This window comes from Thamnophis elegans, chromosome 9 (genome assembly GCF_009769535.1).
Source record: "Thamnophis elegans isolate rThaEle1 chromosome 9, rThaEle1.pri, whole genome shotgun sequence".
Classification (NCBI taxonomy): Eukaryota; Metazoa; Chordata; class Lepidosauria; order Squamata; family Colubridae; genus Thamnophis; species Thamnophis elegans.
In genome coordinates this window covers 18,636,162-18,657,508 of record NC_045549.1, presented here as the reverse complement: position 1 = coordinate 18,657,508, position 21,347 = coordinate 18,636,162, and the positions used below count along the sequence as shown (strand labels likewise).

General features: G+C 40.0%; 1 protein-coding gene across 1 annotated transcript in view; it reads left to right on the top strand.

Annotated features, from left to right (window-relative positions):
* The window catches only part of UNC5C (unc-5 netrin receptor C), a 158,482-nt gene that overhangs the window by 108,976 nt on the left and 28,159 nt on the right, over positions 1 to 21,347 (top strand). The window contains exons 10-13 of the mRNA XM_032224337.1: positions 3,213 to 3,404; positions 6,108 to 6,452; positions 10,853 to 10,940; positions 20,733 to 20,901. Of these exons, the coding sequence (XP_032080228.1) occupies positions 3,213 to 3,404; positions 6,108 to 6,452; positions 10,853 to 10,940; positions 20,733 to 20,901 (794 nt within the window). The remainder of the gene's footprint in view (positions 1 to 3,212; positions 3,405 to 6,107; positions 6,453 to 10,852; positions 10,941 to 20,732; positions 20,902 to 21,347) is intronic.

Genomic DNA, 21,347 nt, shown 5'->3' with positions numbered 1-21,347 from the left:
GCATGTAAGTGAAAAGATCACCAAAGCTGGTCTGATTCCTACAGCAGAACTATAAAAAATTCTACCTTGCTATTATTGTTTTTGCAGTTTGCTCATCTGCATTGTGAAAATCAATAACCTGGGAAATTTAGAGGGTAAATATTTAGATATTTAGAATAAATGAAGGACAAACTATGAACACAGTAAATGGATGATGTGTATATTCAGTTTCACCTCACAAGTGTTGCAGACATTATCATTCTGGCCTACCTTATAGCACTGTATTTGGGAATAAGTGAGGACTCTAACATCCAATAAAGCCAGAATGGTGTAGTAGTTAAGATGCTGGATTATAATGAGATCTATCAGACAGACCTGGCTTCTAATCCAGCCTTATTAATGGAAAATTGGAAACTTTTGAGACAGTCAGTTGCATTCAGTCCAAACGTAGATAAAAGAGTTTGTTGGATAAAATGAAGGGTTATTCCATAGACATTGTCTGGAGCTGTGGGAGAAAAGACACAATACCCACCTAATGAATTCAAGGATAACTATATGCTTGTTGAAGTTCTACCCAGTCTTTCAATACAAGCCAAATTAAATCAAACCAAACATAAAGCTTGAAAGGCAGCTCACAATCCAACTAAAATAACTCCAACGAACAAGCAACTTCACAAAACCACAATTCTAAAATGAAAACAACAGAACAATAAGAGTAGATACACACACACACACACACACACACATACATGTTTACAAACCAGTTTGAGTTCAGTTGCATTTTAAGAGACTGGAAGAAAAGAAGAATTATGCCCGATGCTTTACATTTATGCTTAACTTTAAATTAAAGACATTCAAATGACGACAATGTTTCAGGGCAATCAAAGAACCCACCACTGGTCACCGGTCACTTCCTTTGGAAGAATAGGCTCCAGGGAAGGAGGCTGATAATGCATGAAATAGAATAGAATTCTTTATTGGCCAAGTTTCATTGGACACTCAAGGAATTTGTCTTTGGTGCATATGCTCTCATAAGGAGAATAAAAATACATTCATCAAGAATAAAAAGATATGACACTTAGTGATAGTCACGGTTACTAATAAGCTATCAAATCATATTGGAAACAAATAAAACAATATAAATTGAAAGATACAAGCAACATGGTTATAGTCATAAGTGGGAGGAGATAGATGCTAGAAAGGAAGAAATATATTCATATGGCAAAAATGCAAGGCCTCAAATATTAGTGAGCTTAGACGGTTTTGGTTCCTTTTTCATCCTTCATCTCAGTACATTCCAGCAAACTATCCAAGGCATGTTGAGGTATCAGCTTGTTCTGTTGCTGTTAATTGTTGTTTTTTTCTTGAAAGTTGTCTAAAGCAGAGGCTGTTGGATTTTCATGTCAGACCATGTTGGAAACAGGAGGAACAAATCTGATTTGGACAGCTGCCGTAGGCTCTCTGACAGATTGCAGACTTCTCGAATTCTGTCAGCATGCATAAAACAGCGATGTTCACACACACACACACACACACGCACACACACACACACAAATAGAAAATATGATTTTTTTAACCTTCCAAAAAATCAGTGATGTATTAGAAACAGGTTTTGAATTTTCTGACATGATGATACTTTCCTCCAGGTTTTAATGCACCACTAATCTTTTCAATAGTCACCCATAACCTAAGAGCAAAATTGCATATTTGGGACTTAAAAAAAATAGATTCCCCTCAGCTTGTCTAGGGGGGCATGTCAATAATATGTACTGTATTTTTTGGAGTATAAGACATACCCTTTTCCCTCAAAAAAGAGGGTGAAAATCTGGGTGCGTCTTATACACTAAATACAGCACTTTTGACCTCTCGAAACCTTGCCCCCTTTGCAAAAATGGCTGTTCACAGCCTTTAGAAGGCTTGTAGAGTGCTCCTTGAGGGCTGGGGAGGACAAAAATGAGTGAAAAACAGGCCGTTTTTCACTCAGTTTTGGGGGGCCCTCAGCCCCCAGGAGCATTCTGCAAGCCTCCTAAAAGCTATGCCTGCCCCCTTTTTTTTGACAAAAACAGGCCCATTTTTGCGAAAAACAGGCTGTTTTGGGGAGGTTTGCAGAGTGCAAAAACTTTAATTTGTCACTTCAAAATCTTTGTGCATCTTATACTCCAGTGGGTCTTATACTCTGAAAAATATGGTAGATATTTAACATTTTTTAAGCAAAGAATAAGCAGCCACTCCAACTTATACATACATACAGATGTGCATACTGATCGACAGAGACTCAGATAAATAAAATACACATGCACATTTGAAAAGCATTAACATACAGTTACTTCTATGTCTCCATATTACGGAGCTCCGGCCTCAAAGTATTTTCTTTAAGAAGTAGGCAGGCTGCCTATCAGACATGTCACCATTTCCCATTTATTTTATTTTCAGATTTGTTTACTTTTAAAAGTAAAGCTTCGGTATGCCAAAAAGAAATATAGCCTCTTTTATTAACAGGTGCCCCGCTGAATAAATTAGCACCGAAAACAGTGCTAAATGGCTCTTTTGATTAAATTTGCCTTGACAGTCTAGTTACAAATAATGTGTTATTTTGCTTGCTTCCAAGAAAAAAAAATACATAAAGAGTAAGAAAACAGTTATGACTAATGCCTCAGATATTTTTTCCTCCTTCCAAAATCATGTGGCAGAGCATTCAATTTAAAATTAACTTGCAAAACTATAATAAACACCTATAGGAACTGATAGAAGTATGTGGAACAATTACCATATTTTTCAGAGTATAAGATGCACTAAAGTATAAGACGCACAAAGGTTTTGAAGAGGCTTTTTTTAAAAAGGTTATGCACTCTGCAAACCTCCCAAAAACGGACCTGTTATTTTTTTTTAAAGAGGGGCATGAATAGCCTTTAGAAGCCTTGTAGAGTGCTCCTGGGGGCTGGGGGGAGCAAAATTGAGCAAAAAACAGTCCATTTTTCACACATTTTGCCCTCCCCAGCCCCCAGGAGCTCTCTAAAAGCCTCCTAAAAGCTATACACAGCCATTTTGGTGAAGGGGGAGGGGTTTCGGGAGGTAAAAATGCTATATTCAGTGTATAAGATGCACCCAGATTTTCAGCTGCTTTTCTGAGGGAAAAACATGCGTCTTATACTTCAAAAAATACTGTAATATGTTCTCTACCTTTGTGTCCCAATTTATTTATTTTTCTTTTTGGTTCCGCCCTCCCCTCCTAGCTGCTCCTGATTCGGATGATGTCGCTCTCTACGTTGGCATTGTGATAGCCGTGATTGTGTGCTTGGCTATTTCCGTAACTGTTGCATTATTCATCTACCGGAAGAACCATCGAGACTTCGAGTCAGATATTATAGATTCCTCAGCACTAAATGGTGGATTTCAGCCTGTAAATATAAAAGCTGCCAGACAAGGTTTGTTTCCAGTCACTATTAACAAAATTTAAACAGAAGCTACAAGACAGGGTTCGTTTCTTTATTTCCAGTCACTATTAACAAAATTTAGAGATATGCCATAAAGCAGATTTCTCCAACTGAATACCTTGTAGATAAATTTATCTAGAAAACTTTATCTATAAGAACTAATGTCATTTGGCCCCCTTCTTCATCCTCCTTTAAAAATCATTACCTTTTCTTCCCTCTGACCCAATCTAAATCTTTGATCAGGGATATTTCATTAATTATATCGCCTGTATAGCCGTGATGGTGAACCTATGGCACATGTGCCCAAAGTGAAACATGGAGCCATGTTGCCAGGCACGCATGGCATTGCCCATTCTACTTTCAGGTTTCTGGCGCACATTCCCGCGCGACAATCAGCTGCCTTCATGCATGCGGCAGTGCCGGAAATCGCAAGAGCTGGTCTTTCATTTTCCAGCATGAGCACGTGTGCTGGCCAGCTGATCGTCACACACATGCGCGCCAGTCACCGGAAGACTAGCTGGCTGGTGTGCATGCCCACGCTGGAAAACAGAAGTTCAATTAAGGAAGGGAGGTAAAATTTGAACTTAGGGATTTTGGCATACCATTCTCAGTTCTGGATATGCGTTATTGCAATACGCTTGACTTCTAATAAATTATACCTTTCTCAACAAATGGAATCAAGGATCGTATCTAATTAGAGGTTTAAGCTGTGACAGGTGTGACATCTAGCTTGTAAGAATACTTCAGATCACATCTACTGAGATAAACACAATAGACTGGCTGGAAGGGACATGTTGGGGGCCCCATCAGATTTCAGGTTCATGAACTTTTGAAGAAAGGAAACTTCATATCATAGAACTTCAATTGTGCCTATTTCTATAATATGTACAGCCTAACAACTATCTTTTATACAAAGAAGCAGGAGAGAACTTGATCCTGAACTTAGATTGCTCTTGTATTGATTGCTTTAGTTGGAAAATCTTTCTACTCGCAGTCTACTTGCTTCTCAAGTTCTTAAAATTTTCTAGAATCCATTTTCAGGAGAATCCCACTGCTAAAATACAAGTGAACGCTTAGTCCTGTAGCAATTTTTAGCCCACAGATGTAAGCATGCTCCAACTTAAAACCCCCAAGTACTCTGCCATGTAGGTGATTATTTGTGCTTGTCAGACTAATGAGCACTATAACAGGATGCTTCCTATATTGTATGGTATAAGGTTGACAAGGCTGTCCTCCATCTGGATTAAACTTCTACAAAGTATTTTCCACTTTTCAAAGACTCAGGATATAGTACTTTTCACATCTTTTCCCAGCCCTATCAGCCTCCTGGGGATTTCTTTTCATTGGCTAGATCTTAAGCCTTTACAATCTCCGACATTTGTTTCCTGCCATGCTGACATTGCAATAGCTTTCTTGTCTCTTCCCAACATTTCTGTCAATTTTGTTGATCACTTTGCTGGTCTGCAACTGCTGTGCAAAGTCAAAAGTTATTCTGCCAAAGCTCTTGGAATCTTTGCTGCCCTTTCTGGAAAAAGTCTTACTTTGAGACATCTCCAGAACTGCAGGTTAATATACTGTATCTATCATAAATTATTGATTAGAGGTAGTTCAAATGCTTAAGCTGCTTCTATTACATAGCCCTGTTCCCTTCCATCCTATTTTAGGAACATTTAACCATGTTCTTCACCCATAAGCAGATATCATCTGGAAAAACATCAGGCTCTCACCTGCAAAAGTGAATCTTCATATGTGAAATGCCTTAGTATGACTGTACAAATTATCGCTCACATAATTTTGGCTGCATGCAGCAGCTTAATATTTTGAAACATTTTTAGATTTCTGCAGCCAAACCTATACCCCAGTCATGATTTAGTGAAGCCTTTCCTGACTAATAAGGGACACGGTGGCTCAGTGGCTAAGATGTTGAGCTTGTCGATCAGAATGGTCGGCAGTTCAGCGGTTTGAATCCCTAGCACCACGTAACAGAGTGAGCTCCCATTACTTGTCCCAGCTTCTGCCAACCTAGCAGTTTGAAAGCATGTAAAAATGCAAGTAGAAAAATAGGGCCCACCTTTGGTGGGAAGGTAACAGCATTCCGTATGCCTTTGGCATTTAGTCAGGCTGGCCACATGGCCACAGAGATGTCTTCGGACAGCGCTGGCTCTTCAACTTTGAAACGGAGATGAGCACCGCTCCCTAGAGTCAGGAACCACTAGCACATATCTGCGAGGGGAACCTTTATCTTTTCCTGACTAATATTGTGTTTCCCCGAAAATAAGACAGGGTCTTATTTTCTTTTGAAATAAGCACTTGGCCTTATTTTTGGGAGGTCTTATTATTTTTGAGGTGCAAGACACAGTGAGCATGGTCATCTTATGTCTGCTGCTGTGTTGCAATATATTTTCAGGGAGGGCTTATTTTAGCACATGCTCTCAAAAGCCCGATTGGGCTTATTATCAGGGGAAGTCTTGTTTTCAGGGAAACAGGGTAGAAATTACTTTTTATCGGTGGTTTATGATCACATTATTTGTTTTAAACAGCATATGTTCAAAGTTGCCCTAGAAGGCCAAGTTGACTATGAAGCTCTGAGGGCTTTATTTATATCAAATCCAGAGAGGGACTGTTGGGGATCCTGTTGTTGTTAAGGCCGTAGCTTCTTGATTTCAATGTTGTATTTCTTCTTCTTTCAAACAGATCTCCTAGCGGTTCCCCCTGACCTTACTTCTGCAGCAGCTATGTATAGGGGCCCGGTCTATGCCTTGCATGACGTCTCTGATAAAATCCCAATGACCAACTCGCCAATCCTGGATCCATTGCCCAGCTTGAAGATCAAAGTTTACAATAATTCGGGTGCAGTCACACCCCAGGATGAGCTGCCGGATTTTTCATCCAAACTCTCTCCACAGATTACTCAATCCCTACTGGATAATGAAGCATTAAACATGAAAAACCAGAGCCTTGCGCAGCAAACCGATCCATCGTGCACTGCTTTTGGGACCTTCAATTCTCTTGGAGGTCATCTGATTGTACCTAATTCAGGTAAATTATTATTTCCAGCCATTCGCTTTTAAATAACATTTCTCGTGTAGTTCCAGAGTTGTTGGAGGTTGTTGGTTTTTTCCCCCTCTAGCAAAGGTTTGGGTCATTATTGAAAGCTGCATCCTACATTTAAATCAGAGAAAATATTTTTCTCCCATTAGATTTTACTTGGCTATTATACAAATTCTTCTCACTAACTTCTTCTGAAGGAGAAAAATGCAGAAATCTGAGTCATTGCCATCAGATAGAGACCTCTACGTCAACTTATTTGAAGTAGGATGTTCAGCCCTTTGGCTTTTTTTTCTTTCATGTATCACAATTAAAAAAAGAAGGAAGAGGGAGAAAACCTTGAAGTTCAAGGCAAAAAGAGTTCCGTTGTCACTTGACATAAAAAGAACAAACTAATTATATGAAAGAAATCCGTTCCAAATTTCAGTTTGTTTCCCCCAGCTCAATAGGAAGGCAGATGTTTATAATACAACAGTTCTTTCTCTCTGCATTTGAAACCTCAGAAGAAGTTAGAAGTTAGTGAGAAGAATTTGTATAATAGCCAAGTAAAATCTAATAGGAGAAAAATATTTTCTCTGATTTAAATGTAGGATACAGCTTTCAATAATGACCCAAACCTTTGCTAGAGGGGGAAAAAACCAACAACCTCCAACAACTCTGGAACTTTATTTAAAGATAAATGAACTCTTTGGAAGTCAAAATTGGGGGGGCAATAAAGAAGAAAATCCATTGTGCAATTAAGTTAATTATCTTCCATAATTATAATGACCATTTTCAGGTATTCCAATAAACTTATTTGTGTGTGAAGTTCTGTCTCCACATAAGAAGAGATGTTTAGAATAATAGAATAGAATAGAATAGAATAGAATTCTTTATTGGCCAAGTGTGATTGGACACACAACAAATTTTCTTTGGTGCATATGCTCTCAGTGTACATAAAAAAGGCAAGATACATTCATCAAGAAACATAAGATACAACACTTTGTGATAGTCATAGGTTACTAATAAGCAATCAAATCACGCTAGGAAACAAACAGAACAATATAAATCATAAAAATACAAGCAACATGGTTATAGTCATAAATACAGAATACCGCTTTGGTCGCATTGATGGATGATCTCTGGAGAGCCAGAGATGAAGGACGTTCCTCCATCCTGGTCCTCCTTGACCTCTCAGCGGCTTTCGATACCATCGACCATGGTATCCTTCTGCGACGACTGCGGGAGGTGGGAGTGGGAGGCACCGTGCTACGGTGGTTCTCCTCCTACCTCTCGGACAGGTCGCAGTCGGTGTTAGTGGGGGGGCAGAGATCGTCCCCTAGGCCCCTAAATTATGGGGTGCCTCAGGGCTCGGTCTTATCCCCCCTACTATTCAACATCTACATGAAACCGCTGGGAGAGATCATCCGCAGGCACGGGATTAGATACCATCAATATGCGGACGATACTCAATTGTATCTGTCCGCCCCGTGCCAACTCAATGAAGCGGTGGACGTGATGTGCCGGGGCCTTGAGGCCGTCATGGACTGGATGAGGGTTAACAAGCTTGTGCTCAACCCAGAAAAGACCGAGTGGCTGTTGTGTTTCCCTCCCAAAGATTTGGCTACTGTTCCACCACTCAGGCTGGGGGGTCAAATTTTATACCCCTCAGAGAGGGTTCGCAACTTGGGAGTCCTCCTGGACCCACAGCTGTCATTTGACCACCACTTAACGGCTGTGACCAGGGGGGCGTTCGCCCAGGTTCGCCTGGTGCGCCAGTTGCGACCCTACCTGAATCGGGAGGCTCTCACAACAGTCACTCGGGCCCTTGTGACCTCTAGGCTGGAATACTGCAATGTGCTCTACATGGGGCTGCCCTTGAAGAGCATCCGGCGACTTCAGCTAGTGCAGAATGCAGCCGCGCGAGTGATTGCGGGTGCACCCCGATTCACCCGCATTACACCTATCCTCCGCGAGCTGCGCTGGCTACCTGTTGATCTCCGGATGCGCTTCAAGGTGCTATTAATCACCCATAAAGCCCTACATGGCAGTGGATCTGGATACTTGAGAGACCGCCTTCTGCCAATTACATCCCTGCGACCGATAAGATCCCATAGATTAGGCCTCCTCCGCATTCCATCGGCCAGCCAGTGTCGGCTGGCAACTACAAGGAGGAGGGCCTTCTCAGCAGTAGCCCCGACCCTTTGGAACGAGCTCCCCGTGGAGATTCGTACCCTCTCCACCGTCCAGGCCTTCCGCATAGCCTTGAAGAACTGGCTCGCCCGTCAGGCCTGGGGATAGGATAGTTGCCCCTCCCGAATGATGAATGTATGTTGTTTGCTATTTTATTACATGTTGTCCTACTGTCTGTATTCCCCCCCTTCCCAGTTTTTGTGTGAGCCGCCCTGAGTCCCCTCAGGGAAAAGGGCGGCCTACAAATTCTAATAAATTCTAAATTCTAAATTCTAATTCTAAAATTCTAAATAAGAGGAGATAGGTAATAGGAAGGATGAGAGGAAGAATAGTAATATAGTCTTAGTAAATGTTGTGTTGACGGTGTTGTGGGAATTAGTTATTTAGCACAGTGATGGCATTCGGGAAAAAATTCTGGCAATATGTCTGTGGAAATTCTCAGTCATCCAGGTCATGGTTGTCCCAAAGGTGCCTTTTCAAGAGGCAGCTCATAGAGTACAAATAAGCAATCAGGAAACAATCAATTTGGCATGAAACAATGTAGCAATAGCATTGACTTACATACCTCTTCAGAGTGCTTTACAGCCCTCTAAGTAAGTGTGCAAAGTCAGCCTATTGCCCCCAATCTGGGTCCTCATTTTACCAACCTCAGAAAAATGGAAGGCTGAGTCAACCTTGAGCTGGTTAAGATCGAAGGAATCGAAGTCCTGGCAATGTGAATAGAGTTACCCTGCAATATTGCATTGTAACCACTGCACTACCACGACTTTTAGTTGGACTGAAGTTGGACTGAAGTTCTTAGCAGACTTGGGGAGACTTGGGGACTTTCCCATACAGGAGCGATTTTAGACAGAGAAGTGGGGAATATCGAATGTATTATAATCTTTTTTAATTAATGTGCTTATGTAGCTGCTGAAACCATGTAATAGTCTGTATATACAAAACATAGTAGGGCAAGACCAACAGGCCATGGTTAATGCTGAGGGAGTCTGTTGATGTCAGAATCTGGATGGTCATGAGGACATTACCTAACCACTAGCAAACTCTGCCTGTTTATCTCTCTGTCTTGGAGCTTGCAAACATTCTCACAAGTATATATTGATCAGGGGGGGGGGGGGGTCAATGGGATAACACATCATTTTCCTCTCACCATACAGATGCTCTTACCATTTAGAATATCTGAAATGGAAGGATACCAATGGAAACATTATTGGTTCCTGAACTAACAAGAATGTTCACAAGGGAAACTTTAGGATCCCTAAATCTCTATGGAGATTCTCAGCCATCCAGGTCATGGTTGTCCCTAAGGTGCTTTTTCAAAAGGAAACTGGACTTCGTTTCTCCTTGAAGACGTTGTGTTCCTCAAGAAGCTTCTTCAGTTGCAAAAACTGAATGAACTGAAACTGAAAAAACTTCTTGGATGAGAAGTGAAATGTCTTCAAGGAGGAACAAAGCCCAGTTGCCTTTTGAAAAAGCACTTTTGGCATGTTTAGCATCCCCACCACACCTGTCTAAAGGCTTCCTCTCAGAGGAGAGGATCTGGGTAGGGATTTTAGACCTAGTTGAGAGATTTTAGCAATACCTTTAATTTTGCAGCTGCTGAACCTTAAATGATTACAATTTAATTGCATTTTGACAGCATACTTTTACAGGCTGGGTTTTAAGTTTCAATCCAATAAATATTCCAAGCTGCTGGCAATACAAAAATGTTAACGAATATTCCCCATTCTGTAACCAAACTTACATTCGTTCATCTAAATGGTGAATAATGACCAGATAAAGCTGATTTATCCTCAGGAACAGGAAAGAGACTCCTGTTGTTTCATGAGCAATGTTTCTTTGCCCTTTTTTCCAAGTTTCATTAAATAAGAACTGCCAAGAACAATGATCCCATTACTACTGTTTGGAATAGTAAATGCAACTCTTGGCTTTCCCCTCCTCATTTTTACAATCTGAGCAGCAGTGCAACCATCTGCTCATTTCTTAAATAAAACAAAAGCCGTTTCAGACTCCGAGAATGCAGAAAGCAAACACTGAGGCACCACCAAGTCAGAAAACTATATCTATTAAGATGGCTGCAAAAATCCCATTTTTGTTTTTAAGAGTCTGGGTAAAATTCTGTCAATCTCCAAAAAGCATATTATTCAAAAGGTCAGACTGTCTTCCCCCCTTCTCTTTTATTTGCTTCAGCTTTATTTTTTTGCCATCTTGTTCTATAGGAGTAAGTTTGCTGATTCCTGCGGGGGCGATTCCTCAGGGGAGAGTTTATGAAATGTATGTGACGGTTCACCGAAAGGAGAGCATGAGGTAAAAAAAAGATTCTACTACTTGCATTTGCTTGAGTGCTCGCTGAAAGGAGGAGGCCGCTTGTGCTAATGCAACCTTCTGATCAGCCTATCTGCTCAGATTGAGGCAAGGCTGAAAAGATGCTGAGGCCGTAAAACGGTTTGCGAGCAAACTGAGAAGCCTTGCTGAGGAAATAAGGCATCTTCTCTATGATCTGAGACAGGAGCATGTGATGAAATCTTTCACTCGAGTTGGGTTTTTTTTGTCAAATTTAGGTACAACCCCTCTCACTCACAGTGTGATTCTAGACCAGGGGTGTCAAAATCAAGGTCCGGGGGACAGATCCGGCCCATGAGGTGCTTAGAACAGGCCTGCAGGGCCATCCTGGAAACAGCAAAGGACTGGCCCATGGTGTCTCTGCCAGCAAAAATGGTGGTCGGGAGGGCCACTGCAGTCCTCCCAGCTCCTTTTTCGCTGGCAGAGGGTTGCAAGAGGCCGTCACAGCTGAAAACGGAGCTCAGGAGCCTGTTTTTGCTGGCAGAGTGCTTGGCCACCACACGGACCCCTGACATGAGTGACATAGAGCTGGCCATGTCCCCCACCCCCTGAGGTCAAACACAACCCTGATGTGACTCTCAATGAAATCGAGTTTAACATCCCTTTTCTAGACACTTAATTGAACAGCTTGAGTAGTTAATAGCTGTTTGGGAGCAGTATCAAAATAAAGAAGAGAAGTCGCAGCTATAAGGGTACCATTCCCCAGGCTAGGGGAAGAGTGGAATAGGATGGTATTCTTTATCAACCAAACTTTATATTCTGCATCTAATTCTCTTACATACAGGTTGTCCTTAGTTAATGACAGTAATTGGCACTGACGTTTCTATCGTTCCGTCATAAGGTTGTAAAGCATAATGTCACGTGACTATGTTGCTTAGTGACAGCACTTCTGGCATTCCTCATTCCTGTCATTAAGCAAGGAATGCAAGTTGTTAAAGGAGTTAAAGGAACCAGCAGTATGTGGCAGCAGCCAAAAAAGGCAACACAATTCTAAATTGCATTAACAGAGGGATTGAATCAAGGTCAGGTGAGGTATTAGTATCGCTCTATGAAGCCTTAGTAAGGCCACACCTGGACTACTGCATCCAGTTTTGGTTACCACACTATAAAAAGACATTGAGGCTCTAGAAATAGCACAGAGAAGAGCAACGATGATTAGGGGCTGGAAGCTAAAACATATGAAGAACAGTTGCAAGAACTGGGCATGACTAGTCTAGTGAAGAGAAGAGAAGGACCAGGGGACACAAGATAGCAGTGTTCCAATATTTGAGGGGCTGCCACAGAGAGGAGAAGAACAACCTATTTTCCAAAGCATATGGAATCCAGGCAGGGAACAATAGATGGAAAAACTGGTCGTGAGATTCAGCCTAGAAATAAGGAGAAATTTTCTGACTTTGAGAACAATCAACCAATTGAATAGCTTTCTTTCAGAAGTTGTGGGTGCTTCATCATTGGAGGCTTTCAAGAAGACACTGGACAGTCACTTGTCAGAAATTGTATAGGGTCTCCTACTTGAGCAGGGGATTGTACTAGATGACCTACAAGGTGCCTTCCAAGTGTCTTATACTGAACATCTGAAATAAGAGTGCATGAATGTAAACATTGAATAGTGTGTCAGAAGGCTTACAACAAGCAAAGTAATAGTTGCTGCCAGAGAGAGGAGGGTAACACACAAGCGGCATCCTGAGTATGGCAGAGCTGGGGGGGACTGCTGCCAGGTGGGGAAGACTGACCAGAAGAAATAATGCTTGCTAACTCCCCCAATTGACTTGGCTTGTGGGAAGCCAGCAAAGAAGGACAGTTGACCTTCCTTTCTCACTTCCTTGCTAACTTTGCTTGCAGGAAGCCAGCAGAGAAGGGCTTGTGATCTTCCTTGCTAACTCCTCCATTGACTTTGCTGGTGGGAAGCCAGCAGAGAAGATTGCAAATAGCAATCACATGACTGCAGAATGCTGACACCGTCGTAAGTGTGAGCCAGATCGCAATCATGTGACCATGGAATGCATGAACCACAATGTCAGATTCGGGTTAATGTCAGGGTTCCAAATAGCATCCAAAAGTAAATCAGAGTCCAAGGCAAAGTATTGTTCAAAGTTCCAATTTATTAAGACAGCCATGTGGGCACATCTGGGAAAACCTGAATCTGAAAGCTTCCAGGTTTTCCCCAACTAGTTGAAAGTTCAAGATCTTGCCCCCACACCCACAAATCCATCACATGGTCCAATCTCCCACTGCCATGCTGGCAGTTCCATCCATCCAGTTCCGGTCAGGTGCAGAGGTGCAAAGACAAAGGATGACCTTGGCTTTCTAGAAAGAATTTTGTTATGGATACTTAGCATCTAACTCCATACAATCCCCCCTCTCATTTTCCCACAATAGAAAAGGGCATAGTAGAATAATAGCAAGTGTGGCAGGCCAAAGATCCAAGAGAAATATGTCTGCAAACCTGAAACACAGTATTGTTGTAATTTTGAAAGATTACTGAACAAGTATTCATTGTACAAAGACTACTGAAGGTGATGTGTGTTTTGCACACTTCTTTTCCGTTTTGGATCCAAAAAGCCCTGCATTCTGATCTGATCATTTCAGTTTTCACGTACTTTCTCCAGTGGCAGCCTGGTCTGCTCTCAGCTGCAGCTACTTCTATAATCTGATATAATCTGTTCTATTATCCCTAAACTAATTGCTTCAGAAAATTAATTAAAAGAGAAATATGTCACTTATATTTTAGAAACAGGGAATTATAACAAAGGCCTGACTGTGTGACTATTTGCCAGTTATTTCATGAAGTACTATTACTCCCTCCATCTTCATAAGCCTAAATTCCAAGGCAGGTCGAATTTTAAATAAATGATGTGCCTATGTCTGTTGCAGGAAGGTAGGATCAGGCCCAATTTCATTCAATCCACGTCTAATAGGTCATTGCAGCTACAATTTCTTCATACTCAGCTCACCCCAGATGTACCGTGACACAAATACACTGTTGATTGCCTATAGTACACATTTGGCCTTGTGCCTTTTTCCCCTCTGCTTTTGTAGTGACAGCTTAAATAAAAGCACCCATTTTGCTTTTAAGAAACAAAGATCGGCTTTTCAAATGGAAATCACAACTATAATGTTAACTTGGTTACTGTCTCTTAAAAAAGGATCTAGTAGAGTTGCAAAAGAGCAATCAAAGCATGGGGAAATTAAAATGTTCAAACTTTTTTTTCACTTGGATGTAGGGTACTAAGGAGATATATTTAATCAGAATACAGCTAGAAGGACCTTTGGAAGTCAACCCCCTGCTCAAGCGGGAGACCCTATACTAGTGATGGTTAATCTTTTCAGCACCGAGTGCCAAAATATCTGGAAGTGCAACTGGCAACAGTGTTTGTGCCCACAAAGGTGGCTCTACATGCCACCTCTGGCACCCATGCCATAGGTTCTCCATCATAGCCCTATACCATTTCAGATAGGTGGTTGTCCAATCTTTTCTTTAAAACCACCAGCAATGAAGCACCTACAACTTAACTAGTGGAAGGCAAGCTGTTCCATTGGTTCTCACTGTTAGGAAGTTTCTCCTTCATTTCAGGTTGCTGCTCTCCTTGATTAGTTTACATCCATTATTTCTTCTCTTGATTTCTGGTGCTTTGTAAAATAGGTTGACACCCCTTCTTCTTTGTGGCAGCCTCTCAAATACTGGATTTCTGCTATCATGTCACCCCGCAGTCCTTTTTTTCTCTAGATTGGCAATCATCCTGCAATCATTCTTCATACGTTTTTGTCTCCAGACTTTTAATCATCTTTGCACTTTTTTCCAAAATCTATCTAATACAGGATAGATATAGTGTGAGCTGAAAGGAAAATTTTTCTCTCTCTGAAAATATTGGACTCGGGGCAATGTATTGAAATTACATGCAGAATAATTCAGGAATAACACAACAATTTCTTTGTCCTAATTTTGTTTACCGTTTATGCTGAGATTAAAAATAAAAATAAGTGTTATGACACATAGGTTTTTGTTTTATTCTTTTTTGGTCTTGTTCTTGTTTAGTGTTGTTCGTTTTTCATTTTTATTTTGAGTTATTGTATTGTACATGTTGTTTTAAATGGGTCACTTGTACTAGATGTAAAATCAGATAAATGTAACATAAATATAAATAAAGTTAAATATGCAGTTTGCTCCCATATGGTGTGATGATCATCAATCTAGAAGATTTTGAAAAGAGGACTATACAGATTCATGTGAAATTAGGCTCTTACTGTTAGCCCTCAGGCTGCCATCCAGGGGGAACCTGTCCATTACCATGCCCACTCGCCACTAACGCTGCCACATTGATGTTGCCTCTCTGATGTCGATTGATCCTGTATGCATGTGGCTCTTCTACTCGGGTGCAACTGCCTACTCTGATGTAACTCTTTTGTGGATGTGGCTAACCAGGAAAGAGGCTATGATGACACTGAGTGGGGGTGTGGCTGATGGTGTGGGTCATGGTGATTGGTGATGGTGGGTGGGTGTCATCTGGATGGAGTTGTGGGTGGAGCTGTGGGACGTTCTGACCAAATTGTTAAAAGCCTAATTGTATGTCAAGTATCTAAATGTGATTTGTACTTTTAATGACGAATTCTACATTATTAGTAGAAGGGAACGACATAAATGTAGAGGCATCAGCTGAATTGGGGAATTTTTTAAAAAGGAGACTTAAGGATGACAAGGAATAACACTTTCAAAAACATTGATGGTTTAGAGCGGGTGTCAGCAACCCGTGATTCCGGAGCCACATGTGGCTCTTTCGTCCCTCTGCTGCAGCTCCCTGTTGTGTGATCCCACCATGTTTCCCATAGAAAAGAAAACACCAAGGACCACAAAACCTGGGGGGGTCGTGTGTGACTGGGGGAAGTGAGTGACAAAACTTGATGGTCATGCATGACTGGGGGGGGGTCATGTGTGACTAGGGGGGTCATGTGACTGGGTGGGAGTGAGTTGGCCATACCCACCCTGGTTTTGTGTCTTCCGGTGTTTTCTGTGGGAAATGGGTCCAAATGGCTCTTTGAGTGTTTAAGGTTGCAGGCCCCTGGTTTAGAGTTTCACGATGCACAGTCTGATAATGAATATGTGTCAAATGTGGAAACAACATTACATGTAATGGCTCATTATGCTAAATCTTCAGGACTGGATTGTAAGATGTATTTACATTATTTCCATAAAATGTATGTGTTCCTCCCTTTACACCATATAATCTTGTTTTGCTGTTTTCAAAAAATAGTTTTGAGACGAGGATAATTTTGCCAGTTCAGTGGGCCATCTCTGGTATTATCCTATCTTGTATAAGTATAATAATTTTCCTGAAAGGGTATCTGAAATATGTTTAGGTTTATGTCTTTTCTGAGTGCATTTTTTTGGCAATAGCAGATTAGATGGCTCCAGAAAGCATTTCTTGTGTTATGAACAATGATAACAATAGACATATATATGTACTTTCTTGGCCAAAATTACATTGAGTGTCAAATTATGGAAGTCTCAAGTAGATGACTAATATCATATAAATAAAGTTGTGTTCTAATTATCAAGAACACATAACAACAGTTGCTATTATAATATGTTCACATTTCTTTTTTTAGTTCTTATGTAAGGTGGATTTTGCTATTACTGGTGCAGTTTGGGTTGTGGTGTTTTTGGTAGGGTTTTTTTGCCACCTAATAATAATCTGGCATTGTTCTTTCAAATGAATATTTGTTATCAGAAAAAATAATAAAAATTAAAAAAGTACTGAATCTAGCATATGGCATTTCTGGGCAAAAGAAAGTAGTACAAATGTAGATTGGAAGAGGCTGCCCGAAACATTTTTGATCATGCCAATTTGGAGAAGACAATACATTTGTATAAACATTTGCATGAAGTAAAACTTCAGTGAAATACCACAAAGTTTAAATTTTGCAAAGTATTCAACATGTCTGGAATAATAACCATCTGCTCCTGTGGTTATTCGTCTCAATTCTTTCACTCTATATTCTTTTATCTTCCCCTTTAAATTCTGTGTTAATCAAAGTATAGTATTTTATTCCAGCAAAACAAATAATTGGCACAATAACAAAGAGGACACAATTGAAATAATGAAATATGTATGTCACTCAGAATTATATATACTAAAAACTTCTGCAAGCATACTAATTGCCAGCATGGCTTTCCCTGTGGAGAACCCAATATTGTAATTTAGATTAGAGAGAATCATTAATAGCGTTCTCAGAAATCATAACTACAGACACCGGGTTCCTTGGGAAAAGTCCTAATAACTGTTTACTGAGCTTGATTTTCTAGATGAATGCTTAATATAGTAATGATGCCCTCTAGGATAAATACACAGGAAAAAAATGATTCCTACCAAGTTTCAAGAGATATAACATAGGTAATTGTAGTACATAAGTGAATGTCATCTTAAGTAGTACATGACATTCACCACATATTTCTGAGGAACCAACAGCAGATCAACCATAAACTGTTCCCTGCCCATTAAAAATTTATTCTGGTTTATGCTCTTCAAGAGAAGCAATGTCATTGCTGGAGTTCAAAGCTGTTATTTCTTAAACTATTGTCAATGCATTCTAATGAGAATAGTAAACACCACCCAGAAGTTTGTGGAATGAATAACCTAAGTCATTAGTCTATGAAAATGGGAGGTGGGGGTCATTAAAAATCATGGAGGGACACAATAATAACAGTTGATGGGTATTTTTAATACACTTTTCAATTACACCGAAGATGCACTTGTGACATTTCCTGATACTAATTGCATTTAACATAAACTTAGATTTTAGCCTGCAAACAAGAACCAGGCTAGAATAACAGAAGTTTTTTTACATTTTTCATCTCAATCTACTGTTTTGACCATTCTTAAATCTGTGTTGCAAAATATGACTAATGCGGTATCAACAGTGTTGGAATATTTAAATTGCTTACTTAGTTCTACTGTGTTCTGTGTCTGGTAATGAATATGTATCTATACAGAAACAACAACATTTAATGGCTCATTATGGCTAAATATGTTCATAAATTAAATTCCTCTCTCCCTCTCTCTCTCTCTCTCTCTCTCTCTCTCTTTCTCTCTCTCTTGCACAGTCACACAGATACACACACACACACACACACACACACACACACACCTGGACTACAGTGCCACTCGGAAAGATTTGAGCCCCATTCAGTATTTGGGATATTTACCATAGGAAATTCGCAAGAATCCCCAGGCAACCTTGTTCAAAAGATACATACTTTAGTAGAGCAGAATTGTCTGCAAGAGTAAAAACTATTGAGGGTATCTCAGTATATGCATTGATTACCACATCAGCCAGAACACCGCATTGTCAGGGTTTTTCCTAATGAAGAAGTCTACGTATTTGTATCGAATACACAAGCCTTTTCTGCACTTAACATCTTTTGAGTAGTGTTGGCTGGGGGAAAGAAGGGAAGAGTTATAAATATATCTGAATAAGACTATAAAATATACCTGAGCAGCACTGTCGTTTCAGTTGTCATTCATATGCCACAGTGACTCTTTATGGGTTTGGTAGCATACAGATCAATCAATCAGTCAGTCAATCAAAATATTCTTCTGTAGAGTGCAATACAGAACATTGACACAACAATCTGTATTAGTAGAAGTCTCCCAACTCAAATCTTCTACTTGACTCCTTTTGTTAGTCCTCCAACCAAGGCCTACATTCAAATTAGTGGTTTTGGATTATTCTTTAAGAAACTGAATCCTGAATTCTAGTTTGATCACCTCCAGTTTCTTATTTCTGGCTTGTGTAGAGGGACAAACAAGGCATCAGAGGTTACATATAATGCTAAACAAACTGCAGGCAGATTTCCTGTCTTGGTTAGCTACTGCTACTGACAGCATGAGCGATCAGCTGAGTAATCAAGCAGTATGCCTCCGCATAATTTTAGCATGAGGATGAGCAGTAGATTGGATTTTATGATTAGTGGTAGCCTCGTATTACTGTTTCTGGCTCAAACTGAGGGTTTCTATTAGCAAAATATTTGCATTATTGCTAGGGTGAATTTTTGCATGAAGAATTTGTAGGAGTCCACATAATGTTTTGCTTTTTTTTCGGGAAGCAAAAGTATAAATCCTGTATTATAAGGCAGATTAATCTTGAAGAACGAATGGAAAGTTGACAAAAGAAGATATTGTATGTATGATAAAATGATTAGGCCCAGAGCACGGAATGCTTTGTGTGAATATGAGTTTTAAATTTGGCTGCTAATGTGATAAGAGTGATTTAAAGGCAAAGCTTAGCTGAGAATGAAAATGCTTAAGAAATGGTTCAGCACAAAGAAAGAGTAAGACAGGGATTTGTCATGTCTCCTTGCTTTATGTTGTATTTTTGTCAATGTATAAGCAATTGTTCTTGTGACATTAGAGATGTGTTGACTGCAGATATAAATGTACATGTACTTTTCCATGTAGCTTTTGCTACATTTTGTGGACTGACAATCTGAATGATTTGCAATGAATAATGAATCAACTAGAATCAAGTGATTTTATAGTTACATGCGTGTGTGCATTATAGAAATGTGAGAAATTAGACTGTTATGATATACTTTGATAAAATGTTTACGAAGTATGGGGAAATAAAAGAAAGCCCTCTAAAATGGACAAATACTATTAGAAAGATAATAAGCAGTCTGTCGATCCCTAATAACGATTGCATTCTAGTTTTAATATAGAGCTGGTTACCAGTAATGGTTTGAGTTGTTTGGCCATCTATAGAGACAAAGAGTAAGTGTCAAATTGCAAAACCAATATATAAGGAAGAGTGAATATGTTGGAAGGAAGGGGGAAAAACATGATGACTTGATGAGTTATAACATCGCTTCTTATTTTTATTTTTAATTTCAGCATAAACTGTAAAAATAAAAATTAGGACAAAGAACTTTTTGTGTTGTTTCTGAATTATTCTGCATTTAGTTTCAATAGATTGTCCTGAATCCAATATTTTCAAGAGAAAAACATTTTCCTTTAAGCTCACACTATATGTTTCTATATTATCCTCAAGGAACAAGATGTTACATGAATATCTATGTGGTGGAAATAATGTCACTTACAGGGATACATAAATAAAATACAGAGGAATTACTATTTAAAATCTACTTTAGAATATAAAAAGGGATGTGGTGGCTCAATGGCTAAGACTCTGAACTTGTCAATCACAAAGGTCAGCAGTTTGGCGGTTCGATTCCCTAGTGCTGCGTAATGGAGTGAGCTCCCGTTACTTGCCCCAGCTTCTGCCAAACTAGAAGTTTGAAAGCATGTAAAAATGCAAGTAAAAAAAATGGAAACCATCTTTGGTGGGAAGGTAATAGCGTTCCGTGCACCTTCGGTGTTTAGACATGTGGCCACATGACCATGGAGACCTCTTTGGACAATGCTGGCTTTTTGGGTTTTGAAACGGAGATGAGCACCGCCCCCTAGAGTCAGGAACAACTAGCACATATGTGTGAGGGGAACCTTTGCCTTTACTTGTAGAATGTGTGGCAACTTACTCTTTAATTATTATTTTTTACCAATATTTATCATAGATATTTTTCTGCTTTTCTTTCTTATTCTTTTGCAGTGATTTCAAGCACAAATAATTGTTAATACCTTATCGTTAAATAATGCCAAACTTCACTTTATCAACTCAGGATAAAGCAGAACAAGGTTTAAAATGTATCCATTTCTATGATACCTGATGAATATGTATTTTCTTCTTCTTTTATAATACATTCAGACCACCAGTAGAAGATTGTCAAACCCTTTTGACCCCTGTAGTAAGCTGTGGGCCTCCAGGAGCATTGCTAACTCGGCCTGTCATTCTAACAATGCACCACTGCGCAGAACCGAACACCGAAGACTGGAAAATTCAGCTGAAGAACCAAGCAGCCCAGGGACAGTGGGAGGTGAGGTTCTTGCCCTTCGTCTGCATGGTTCACATTGTCTGATCAAATAGCCATTAAAATATATTTTCCTGAAATGCATGTATCGTTGCCAGTTTTTAATCATTTCATTCACATTCCTCAACTGAGTGTTGGGACTGCGATGTCCATGGTGTGTTTCCAGTTGTAATACTTGCATCTTGGCAGGATATGATATTAAGGGAAGAGTTTTCATTCCGAAGAATAGTAGATAGTATATTGTGTTATTCCTGATACCCTGTTTCCGTGAAAATAAGACCTCCCCGGATAATAAGCCCAATCGGGCTTTTGAGCGCATGCGCTAAAATAAGCCCTCCCCTGAAAGTAAGCCCTCCCTGAAGATATTGCAACACAGCAGCAGCCATGAGGTGACCACGCTCGGCGCCTCCTGCACCTCAAAAATAATAAGACCTCCCCAAATACAAGGCCAA